Source organism: Cibotium barometz, chromosome 32 (assembly GCF_041138505.1).
Source record: "Cibotium barometz isolate CiBa-2024 chromosome 32, ASM4113850v1, whole genome shotgun sequence".
Classification (NCBI taxonomy): Eukaryota; Viridiplantae; Streptophyta; class Polypodiopsida; order Cyatheales; family Cibotiaceae; genus Cibotium; species Cibotium barometz.
Window position 1 is genome coordinate 27,272,557 of NC_141077.1, and position 12,455 is coordinate 27,285,011.

Here is a 12,455-nt window from a genome sequence, read left to right on the forward strand (position 1 = left end):
ACCCTCCCTCCAATAAAAAAAAAGAATCATTGTATGATAATTATTACTAGTGGGTTGACCTGTGCTTCGCACGTATATAATTTCCAGCTTGATATTTTTCAAATTATTACTAGTGGGCTGACCTGTGCTTCGCACGTATATAATTTCCAGCTTGATATTTTTCAAATTTCTGGAATAATAGGAGCCTACCTCTCATGAACCTCCAAATTGCCTTCCGAACCTCCAAATTCTTGCCACGTGAGAGCTTCGTGAAACTCTTCCTTTATATAATATATATTGCGACTAATAAGTGATTGCACTAGAAAAAAGTAAGGAGCTCCCTCAAAAAAAAAGAAATAATATATATAGAGATTATTACGACGAATCAAAGAATAACACGTGTTCGCACTAGAAAAAAGTAAGGAGTGGTGGTATTAGGAACTTAAAAAAAATTATTGCCACGAATCAAAGAATAACAAAAAAGTAGGGAGAGGTGATAGGGATGCGTACTTGGAAATGCAAGTTGGCGGGTAGATCTCTCTCTCTGTGCAGGCACGACTGGGACACTGTGATCTCTTATGATACAGCCCAGTGAGCGCGCACACAAGCACCAAACATCAGGAGCAGCATGGCCGAGTCGCAGCAGCAACAGCAGCACGGCGAGGGAGAGGGCGCTGGCTTCCGCGCCTTCCACCCATCCTGGGCGGACCCTTCATGCGCTCACAACCTTGCCGTGTGGGTGTGCGGGGTCGATGATCTCCGGGTCCTCCCCTACAAGGTCCCTGACCAGCTGGGTCAGTCGCATCTCTCTCTCTCTCTCTCTCTCTCTCTCTCCCAAAATTGTATCATTGTCTACAATTAGAAGATCTGTTAGGCAACTAGATCTTTTGATACTGGAGAAATACCGTTGATGGAGAATTACAGCCAAACCCTCATAAAAAATGGCATTATCATTGAGGAATTGTGTTGTCGAATGGGTTGGGGTTTTGGCGTTTAGGGGCGGGCGGAGGAGGAGGAGGATACTGAATTGCAGCTATTTCAAGCGGCGGCAAGCATCTGGGCGCCCCATCCAGATAGGCTCACATAGGTGTCACTTCCAGAGGCTTCTCGAACAAGCCACAGCCAGGTTTTACTTCTTCTTTAGTGATATGAAGAAAAAGAAACCTTTATATACTCGCAGCCTTTGATAGCGGGCGAAAACCAGAGGTGGGTCAATTGGAGGTCCTGGCAGGACATTTCAATTGCAGACGCATCACCAAATTGGCTAACGTGGTAGCAGTGAATATGGGTCTCTCTCTCTCTCGGAATGTCTACGAGTCTCTCTCTCTCTCTCTCTCTCTCTCTCTCTCTCTCTCTCTTGGTGTTAGCATGAAACGAGCAACAAACTCTCTTGGAATGCCTAGGGTAGAAGGAGATCTTTCCAGACACCTAGTCCTCGAGTTTTGGGGGCTGAACGGGTGCCCAGATGACCTTATGTGGCTACCTGCATACACTTCCCTCACCAAAACATGCCAAAACATCGGCACTTTCCTTGTAGAAGGGAAGATCATTGCCCCTTGTGGCCTGTACTACAGAAGTACTGTGCACTGAGAGGAGCTTACTGGTGCACGTGTGGCTGTGTGCGTGGGTGGGAGAGTGAGGGAGAGGGAGAGGGAGAGAGAGAGACCATGTTACCATCTGCTGAGGCCAAATATGGCCTATGAGGCCCAAATGCCAGCGGATCATGCACATACAAATAGTAGAGAAAATGGCTAAAGGTTTTAGGGCGCTCTTTGTTTAGAGCAAAGCTTGCTTCTCACTGTTTTTTCTCAATCATGCCTTCTTGATCAAAGAGACATGCCCCAGCCCCCTACCTCCACCCCCCTCTGGCTAGAGAGCTGAAACCCTCAAACCTCACTTGATAGAATCACATGGGTGATTAGGTGAATCTCAGGATCACTACAGAGAGGTCAAAGCAGGTCGGATTTTTTTTAAAAAAAAAGTCTGGATGGTAGGCTAGAGAAGTTTGACAATTCATAGTGTCAACTGCAGTGTGGGAGGAGGAAGCACAATGGGTGGTGGAGGATGAGGAGGTCTTGATCCACAAAATCAAGCATGTATTAGGCAAGAGGGCGAGGTAGTATCAGATTGGGTTTGTGCATGGAGAATAAAGCAGTATGGGTTCTGGAGTCATTCTTTCAGCACTATTAAAACTTCTTATTGACAACATGCAGCTGCCTCCATTGAACCCAGACTAGATACATTTCATTGTTGTTAGCAAAATGTTTATTGCGAGTGGAGACAACCACATAATTCGGCAAGAACGATGACAAACATGGAAAGATATGGGAAATTCCAAACAGATTATCCAAGACACTAGAAGATTTGAAGATGTACCAGAAGAGAATATCCGATCAAGCCAACCAGCATACCCCCCCCCCCCCCCCCCCCCCCCCCCTCCTCAAACCCACTTGGCTCCTGCCCCTCTTGCACAAATCCTTGGATAGGCACATGAGCTGGTATGGGTGTAGTGCCTGTGATGGGTTGGTAAACTACTTGATACCCCGGAATGTTGGGTGGTGACATAGTGCCAGTGGGCATAGTGCCGAGAGATCCCTGTGTTTGGTAAAACCCATACACAGGTCTCGGTGGAGGTGCAGCCGATAATGGCTGCATGCCAACGCCAGCACGAAGAAACATGGGTTGGGTGGGAGGGGGTTGTGCTTGAGGTAGTGCAGTATTCCAAAACACATTAGGAGCAGAAATAGAAGGTGAACCAGAAGAGAAAACAATGTTACCTCCTTGTACACCAGTAGTTTGAGAGCATATGCTACTCCTAGACCCTCCTCTATTCGGGTTCACATCTCTCCAAGGATCGTGAGTAGTAGCTGGTACTATATGTTGAACGTGTGCTGCAGTGGTGGACACCCAGGTAGTGTTAGGCACATAAGCACTCAATGGTACACACGAACCTGACACGGTCTCTGGTCGAGTTGATGACGATGGATCTTTGGACGACCATGTTGGTACCTATCCTCCTTGAGAAAAAGACCGAAACTAAAGTCCAGGTTGTCGGCTAGACTGTGCAGCAGGGCTCTCCAGATAAAGCTGGATACCGGGGTCCAGTACTGGCATACTGGCTGTAGGCATGTACCCCCCTCTGGAAACGGAGACTTGTAAGCGCTCGGAGAGGAATGTCATGATGCTAAAGGTGTAGAAGGTGAGTAGGTGTCGATAGGCTGGTCGACTCCTAATGTCAGACCTTGAACGGGGCTCTCCAATGAGTAAGAAGTCCCATCCTCCGTGTGGTCTCGATCTGAGTAAGGAGAATCAACTTATGGTGACAAAGGCTGGTCCTCCGGAATCGCGGGTAGTCAATCCATGTTGTGTGCTCTCAAGGTCTTTGTTCCCTTTGCTCACGATAGCTTTGATACCATGTGAGGGCAAAAGGACGAAAGAACTTGATGTGCGAGAGAACAGAGCAAATCCACACAGCATGAAATGGATGAATGAATATATGTAAAATGGTGAATGTAATCCAGTACAAGAAGGCCTTTGTGTGAGGTGGCCCTGAGGAAGTAGACCGGCAATGAAGCAAGGACGAAGTTGGAGCAAGAGGCTCGGTTGGTGACGAAGGCTCGTGTCGAGGACTGCGGTGGCTCCGTGAGGATGTTGATGTCGAAGGCTGCAAACGCAGGGCTGCTGCTGAATGGAGCAGGGCTGCACAGGTGGACCCGCAGAGCGCAAGTGTGCAAGAGAGCAGGGTGCTGCGCCGACCTGGGCGCTGATGTGTGCTGCTGTGGGAGAAGGTCCTCACGTTGCTGAATGCTGATTGAAGCAGAAGCAGGCCACGCTGAACTGCTAGATGCTCGATGATGATTGAGCAGGGCGTGCTGCTGGTTGCTGTGGGAGCAGGATGCCGCACAGCAGAATGATGATTGCGTTGGTTGAATGTGTGTGGAGGCAGAACGCAGCTGCAAGATGATGCATATCTCCCTTGCTTTCTATCTGAAAATCGACTAGCTTCAGTATGGGCACCTGATGTACCTGTTGTGTACTTGCTGTAGACACCTACTGAACCTGTTGTACCTTCTGTGTACTTGTTGTGGGCACCTGCTGTGTACTTGCGGCAGACACCTACTGAACCTGTTGTGTACTTGTTGTGGGCACATACTGTACCTGATTGTACCTGCATACTATATTTGCTGTATTTGAATGTACTTTCAATTACAAGTTGAAATCCTAATTGTACTTGCAAGTACAAGCTGAAACCCTACTGTACCCGCAAGTACAAGCTGAACCCCTGTTAATCCCATTTTGGATTAACAAGTATACTACTCCGATTGAGGACATTAATAAGTGTCATGAAACGGCCCTATAAAAGTTGTACATTATGAGATATTGGCTACCAAGGCCTAGTTAAGTAAGTTTTGGGCGTCCAAGTGTGAATAAGGACCAAATGTATATAAGGCATTTTCTCATAATGAAAAGACACAATCCCCTTTTGTGCTATTGAGAGCTCTTCCTTGAGAGAGATTGTGAGAGAGAGAGCATTCTAGCATTTGTGCCTTTTCTATGCTTGTATGATTCGTGCTTGTGTGGGAGAGTGAGAGAGTGAGATTGCCTTATGCGACAGTGTGAGCGACTCTACGGTGACATCGTGGAGGTGGAGCTTAACAAGTGAGCTTGGAGGCCTCAAGGGACTTAAGTTCGAAACATTGGTAAGTGCCCTAAGACAGTTGTGTTCTATTGCTCATCCTTTAGATGCATGCATTGAGTTCCCTCTTGGAGGTGTGGTAGCCCATAACATTTTTTTTTCTTTTAGAAATGGTCCCATTTTCGCATAAATATCACACGCTTTGCCTGCGCAGAACGAGAGGACCCCTGAATGCGAGCCCAAGTAGCCATAAGAGTGTGGATGATATCACCCCATATAGTACTAATGCACTAAGACCCAAAAATTTGGACACCCTCAATAGCCTCCGTGCATCTAGCTCTCCAAATCTGCCATGCTGTAATACTGGCAATAATCTCCCAACTGGTGTCGATCCTTTGTCTAGGGGGTGTATAATCAGAGTGAGGAACATCCTGCAATAAACCATGCTGGGCAATATCTCTACGAATGAAAAAAACATAATCTGTATCATTGCCCTCATGAAAAAGTTGCGGACCGGACTAGGAGAGCCAAGCAACTGTCCCCCAAGTCACATGCATGGCTCGGCCACTCAATTTGCCCATAAGTTGGGCTACAAGATCCCAAATCTGCTGTGTGCAATGCTGCATCCCCATAGACAATGTTGTACGGACTCTGAATCTGCCGCACATCTAGGACAGGAAGGTGCTACACCGAAAACTGATCTCCACTGATTGGTGGGGAGACCACCATGTAAGAATAACCAAAAGAAATGAGAGATCTGGCTCCTTCTGTATGAGTGCCTATGCCAATATGTGCACTGTATCACTGGAGAAATATCATAGCTCTCCCAATGAGGCCTGAGAGTAGGGATCCTATGCATCTGTCGAGTGAGGAGAAGCCTGGCATTCCGAACAGTGAAACTGAAAAAAGGAAGGCTTTTCAAAGGATTGAAGGCATCAATCCACTCCCACTCTCCTGGATCCCATTGAAGATATCTGATAGGACTGCCACTATATAGCCACAAACACCAATTGCCATGAGTCACTATCTGAGGAGAAGGGTCAATGAACCAGTGCTTCCCCGAGCGACCAACAATCCTCACTGGACTAAGCCTAGTATTTGGTATGATCTCCTCCATACTACATCTCCTCAATCTCCCACCAGGCATGATAGAATAAATGAGGAAATCTGTATCCTCCTGGCCTGGGAGAGCAATGACCTGCAGAGGTATGCCTATCCTCGAAAAAACTTCGAGCCAACTCGGATGATAGTCTCTGTGAAAGGTCCCAGAAAGCCACTCATGCGGAATAGCTGCATCAATCTGATCAATACGAATGCGAGAGCCCCTAAGATGCTGAGTGGATGCAACTCTCCGATCCTCCGGAAGACTCTTAAAGGTCTTCCAAGCAAGAACTGTGTATGCGCATCTCTCCCATCCTGACCATTGCATATAACGAGATGCACCAAGTGGCCGACCAGCCTCATCCCTAATGAACTCATTCCATATAATAGGTTGTCGGTCAGCCTCGTCCAAAGACCTAGGAAGCCTTTGTCGCAAAAAATATCTCATGCTTCTCCATGCTCTGACAATGGCTGCAATAAGAGGGGAAGATGGTGCCCTAATATCAGGCTCTGTGAACAAAAAATGTGTCGGGCATCCAGTTTCTCCCGACCCTGGGTGTACATCTGGAAATCTGAGACAAGAAAAAATCCTTCCAAGGCTCAGTGCCTGGTAGGAAACCTCTGACCACAAGTTTGCAAAGCAACCCCCTGCACTGAACATCCGGATCGATAATATTCAAGCCCCCCTCTCTTTTGGGCTGAATAACTGTGAGCCAAGCTACCCTGGCACGAGTGTCTGAGGTGCCATCCAAGCCCGACCAGAGAAAATTGCGGATCAATCTCCGCAATTGGCCAATGCACGCACGAGAGAAGCACCAATAAGAGGCAATAAACCAAGCTGAGGCAAGCAAACCCTGATTAGCCACCAAAGCTCTGGAGGCTAAATCTAATCTCCTGGAGCTCCAATGGAGGAGCTTCTTCCGGATACTCATAAGTACCGGAGCAAACTGATGTGCAGGAGAAATATCAATCCCAACTTGGCATCCCAAATATCTAGCAGTGCATCCTCTGCTGATCCAAGTAAAACCAAGCTCTGCACCCCAATCAACTCTCGGTGAATCACTAACCCAAAAACCAATAGATTTGTGCCAATTAACGAGTGCTCCTGCTGCCAAACAAAACTCCTCTAGTGCTACCCGGAAGGAACATAAGCATATATGTGAAGCCTCCAAAAACAGGGCTATGTCATCAGCTAACTCAGAGTCAACCAACTCCTCATGACTACGAAGAGGCAACCTCAATCCTGAAATACCAGCAGTGGAGCGGAGAAAGATGCTCATGGCCTCTGCAACTATGATATATAATAAAGGGGCTAATGGACAGCCCTGTCGTACTAAGCGAGAAATCTGAAACCGCTCTCCTCTATCACGGCAAGCAAGAACTCTACTGTGGGCATCACGATACATGCATGAAACTCCCTAGCTCCATCTCTGAGAGAAGCCCATATGACTAAGAGTACCCTCAAGGAAGTCCCAATCCACTCTATCATAGGCTTTCTCAAAATCCAAGAGCAGAATGGCTAAGGGCTGATTGCTCGCTTTAGCCCATTCGATGGCCTCCCAAAACGAGAAAATGTTATCAAAGATGCTCCTGCCGTGTAAGAATCCATTCTGGGTATCATGAATAACATCCTATTGGCTGCAACCTGATGCTCACTGCCTTAGTAAGAATCTTATAGGCAGTCCCAAGTAAGGTGATAGGTGTCCACTGGCCAATCAATGTCCTATCCCCGCTCTTAGGAATAAGATAAATAAGCTCCTCAGGCAGTGAGAGAAGAAGGCATAGAACGTGTGTCCCACATCTCCTGCAAAGCCGATGTTATCTCAGCCCCAATCGCATCCCAAAAAGTAGTGAAAAAAACAGGGGGTGAGGCCATCCTCCCCTTGACACTTACCATGAGGTAAGCCATGAAGAGCATTACTCAGCTCCTGCATAGAAAAGGGGCATCCAGAGTGGCACACATCTCCTCAGTGATCAATTGTGGCAACTGCCTGACACTATCTCTGGCATGAGATGGGCCATGAGGTAGCGGCGGGATACACTCCCTTCCGTCTAGCTTATGGTGTTGAGGTAGTAATGCCTATGGAATACCTAGTTCTGAGCTTAAGGATTGCAGTGCAAGAACGTCTGATGGAGAATGCATTAGCTGAAAGGCTAATCGGCCTCCTTGACTCTCTCGGACGAAGAGGAACTGAACATTGAGCTAGCACGACTCAAGGTGGAACTTACTACAGCTAAAGGCCATGGAACGAGCATTGCACTAATAGATACGGGATCAAGTCATAACTTGATCTGATATGAGACATGGGTAGCCTTAGATAGACCACACCTTGAACCCACTGATGCACAAGTATGCAGTGTGCACTTGATAACTACGAAAGCTGAGGGATTTTTAAGTGTTAACATTTCCATCAGAAATAATTCCTTGGTTGGAAAAGTGTTTGTCATGCCTGCAGGTTCCATGGAAGAGGAAATGATCCTAGGACGATCCTGGATTTGCGCTTACAAATGTAATATCCAATGGGAGAAGAGGATAGCACTGTTGAACAAGGGCGAAAATGTCATGTCCATACCCCCTATGGAGCCTGACAAACATAGGGAAATAGATGATGATTGACGAAAGAATGACACCAAGCACGGTAACATCAACTCATAAAACAGAACAAGCATCAATCCCACATAGCCTACACAAACAATACCCAAAGTCGAAGGGGTACATAGAAGTGGGTGCTCAAAATTCAACTCAAAAACCAATTCGTCACATGCATGCCACGTGGACATGCTTCTTCTGATCTGGACAGGCAGTAGAACAGAGTTAGACACCTTTTAAGGGCTGTAGCCAGTGACCAACAGCAGCAGATGAGAAGGGCGTGGACCGGGCGGCAGCCTCACAAGGCTATGAAGGGCAGCGTGGAGCATTCATTAGGGCAGCTAGCAGTCGGTAGGCAGCCAGCAGCAGCCTGACAGTATATAAAGAGGGCCAGGTCTTTATGTCAATCATTCAAGTTCCCACTTGGGACTTGGGTCATAGGTAGATGTACAAGTTACCTTTTCAAGGGAAGCTCAGCTTCCATCATGGCATTGTAACAGACAAGTATATAAATAAGATTTTGAGTAGGTTAGGTAATTGCTTTCTCTCTTGCGTTTTTTAATCTAGTTCTTTGTGCATCAAGCATCCAGTGGGAGTGCTGTGTTTTCCGTTGAGTAATGATCTGGCCACAGAAGGCAGGGAACACAGCTAAGGGTAGATCTCCAAAGGAGGATGGTTGGTGTTCAGCAAAGCCATAGGGAAAAGGTAGTCCATGGGTGGATGCCAAAGGGCATAACCAGTGAGCCCATAGGAATACTGGTTCCAAGGGATGGTAGTCATCCAAGGGTGGAGCGAAGATGCCGGTGATCAGCCTCAGGGAAGGACACCAAGACCCCTTGTTCAAGGGACAGGGCATGAAGGCAGGGGGACTCAGTGGATCAGGATGCAAGTTCTTCAAGTGGAGCAGTTGCGGAGGATAGCAATGTTTCCAGGTCAAGTCAAGTTGCCAGACGTCCAAGGATGACAGTGAGGAGACAAAGCAGGGAATGAGGGATGATGTCATCCAAAGAGGCAGGTTGGATCCCCGTCAGCAAGTTTAGTAGGGGGGGATGCCACGTGGACATGCTTCTTCTGATCTGGACAGGCAGTAGGACAGAGTTAGACACCTTTTTAGGGCTGTAGCCAGTGACCAACAGCAGTAGATGAGAAGGCGGCTGTAGCGAGTGACCAACAGCAGTAGATGAGAAGGCGGCTGTAGCCAGTGACCAACAGCAGTAAATGAGAAGGGTGTGGACCAGGCGGCAGCCTCACAAGGCTGTGAAGGGCAGCATGGAGCATTCATTAGGGCAGCCAGCAGTCGGTAGGCAGCCAACAGCAGCCCGACAAGAGGAACACGCCAAGAATGTGCTGGTCGGCCAGTTTGGGTCCAGTCGGCCAGATTTGTAAGGGCCTATATAAAGAGGGCCAGGTCTTTATGTCAATCATTCAAGTTCCCACTTGGGACTTGGGTCATAGGTAGAAGTGGAAGCTCAGCTTCCATCATGGCATTGTAACAGACAAGTATATAAATAAGATTTTGAGTAGGTTAGGTAACTGCTTTCTCTCTTGCGTTTTTTATCCACAATTCTTTGTGCATCAAGCATCCAGTGGGAGTGCTGTGTTTTCTGTTGAGTAATGATCTGGCCACAGAAGCTTCCGCATGTGACACAATCCCACAAGAAGGAGAAGAAGGATAATATGGGAACAGTAAGAAAGATTCATAAAGGAGCCAAAAATCAGACTTGGCCTTCACAAACAAGTTGGCAGTACTCTAGACATACCAACATCCCACAGGGCCTTCATAAGCAGTGGGTCCGAAAAGATTTACTACGAGCACAAGGATACTACCAAGGCAATATGACAGTGTGGGTACCCAAATCCCGCTTAGTGGCCATCGTCACAAGCAGTTCCAGTAACGAAGGAAAGGGTAGTAAAAGCATACAGCATCAACTCCCACCTAATGCTAAAACTGTACAAACATTGGTGTGGAGGAGGAAGACAACTCAACAAGATGGGTTGGGGATTGCCAAAGCAATGCCAGTAACCATGTCACGATTGTGACTAACTCTCTTCATCTCTCCTTAATTACTCCTTAATCCCTTATTAACTGAAAGGACACCTGTGAAGGGTCACACCCTTACACATGGGTCACTATCAAAGGACATGTCTATTCATTAAAAGACACACCCCTAAGTCCAAAGGACATAACCATTGATTCAAGAGCCACACCCCTTCCCAGGGATGTGTCTCTTCATTTGTACCCTTTCGGCCTCTATTTAAGAAAGGTCCCTGTCTCAATGCAAACAACTTAGTCTTTTCCTGCAATATTTGTCTTATGTTCATTTTTTTTTTTTTTGGGAAAAACGATCCTTCTATTAGTTAATGAGAAAACGCCATAAGGCTACAAAGCTCACCTCACAAGGAGGGATAATAAACACAGTGAACACCTGAGCTCCACCCCCGTGGCTGGCCGCTCTCTGGGGGGGGGCTACCTAGTAGTACATGCGGGAGGTGAGAAGAGCCAAACTGGAGGCCTGTAGTGCCAAGTGACATCCTCGCCCCTCGCGATGAGGAAAGGGCCAGGCTGCCAAGTGCGGAGGAACGCCTTGCGGCGACCTCTCATGCGATCCGAGTCGCCCTGAAGTTTCCCAGTGTCCTCTCAAGGTGTGAATGATGTCCACCCAGAGGGCCTGTATGACCTCCGCCGGTGGAGTCGCCTGGCGGTCTATGGTCTCCCTGCATCGGGCTCTCCATATGTGCCAAGCTGTCATGCTGCTGATCATCTCCCATCTGTGCCCGTCCCCCTCCTGGGAGACTGCCGAAGAGAAGTCTGGCGTCGGAACCACCGCCATCGCCCTGTCAGAGACCTGGATGGTCACACTGCCAGGGACGTCCTCGTATCCAAGGGCCGGGCCGCTGTCCGTGGCCCAAGCCACCGCACCCCACGTCGCCATCATCTCACCTGGCGAGCCTGCAAACAAAAACCATCCTGAGAGCGCGCTGCCAGACTTGCTGTGCCTGTGGGCAATCCCATAAGCAGTGCCGCTGCGACTCCTGTGCATGGCCGCACCGAGGGCAGGATGCTGGGTGTCTGCCAAAAGCTAGCCAAGCCCCCACAGCCAGTCCTCTATGCGCTATAAGCCAGAGAAAAAGCGTCACCTTCCGGGGCCGGAAGCTGGCCCAAAGGCGCTGCCAGAAGTCCCTAAGGAAGGCATGGGAGAGCCCCTGTCGCTGCCAATGCTCGGCCGCCGTCGGGGTGCCCGCTGTCCTGTGCCTCTGGATCCGCCCCCCCACCTCGCTGTGTACTGAAAAAAGGGGGTGCCTGGGCTGGTAGGGGCCCCCGGTCATCCAGATAACCGGAAGTCTACTACCGGTTATGTATTTACCTTCACAGGAGGTGCTGTGTCATGGATATCCAGGATGCAGAAGTGCACAGCCTTATCTACTACAGAGGCCGAGTATATTGCAGCCACAGAGGCTTGCAAGGAGGCATTATGGCTATCTCGGTTAGTGGTTGATTTGGGCTATACAGGGGATATTCCATTGTTGCATTGTGACAGTCAGAGTGCCATCCAGTTGGCAAAGAACCCTGTCTTTCATGCAAAGACGAAGCATGTGGATGTGAAGTATCACTTCATCAGAGAGGTGATAGAGAACAAGCAAATTCAGCTTGTTAAGATTCATACGGATGACAACCCGGCTGATCTGTTGACAAAGAGTTTGCCTCCGGAGCGGTTTGCTCATTGCAGACACTTGTTGATGGGCATTGGATGAGGCCAGTTTCAGCCTTGATATGGCCTTGTATATTATCATGTACATGCTGATTTTTCTTTTCCTTTACTTAAGGGCACTTTGCCTTTAAGTGGGAGGTTGTTGGGGTAAAGGCGTTATGCCCACCCTTATAGTGTGTACAAGCCCATAAGTTATAGTACATAGTACACTTAGTACTTTTAATGTACTAAGTGCACTATGTGTACTAGTGCAATATACATGTGTGATAGGGGAGTCACACACTCATTCCCATGAGTTGACTTATCCCCACAACTCTCTCTCTCTCTCTCCCTTGCTTCTCTGTGTATGTCTCCCACATAACCTAACCCTAATTCTCCCCATCACTATCCCGATAACGAGATAGTATTTGCTTTATTACTTTAGAGAGAATGACTGTGA

General features: G+C 48.1%; 1 protein-coding gene across 2 annotated transcripts in view; it reads left to right on the forward strand.

Annotated features, from left to right (window-relative positions):
• The first annotated feature begins 480 nt into the window (after positions 1–480).
• The window catches only part of LOC147620030 (L-idonate 5-dehydrogenase-like), a 53,266-nt gene continuing 41,291 nt past the window's right edge, over positions 481–12,455 (forward strand). Inside the window, exon 1 of one of the 2 annotated variants that reach the window (XM_086772170.1) lies at positions 481–773. In XM_086772170.1, coding sequence (XP_086628296.1) covers positions 608–773 — 166 coding nt within the window. In that variant the 5' untranslated portion in view covers positions 481–607. The remainder of the gene's footprint in view (positions 774–12,455) is intronic. The other variant, XM_086772171.1, reaches the window with a different exon arrangement.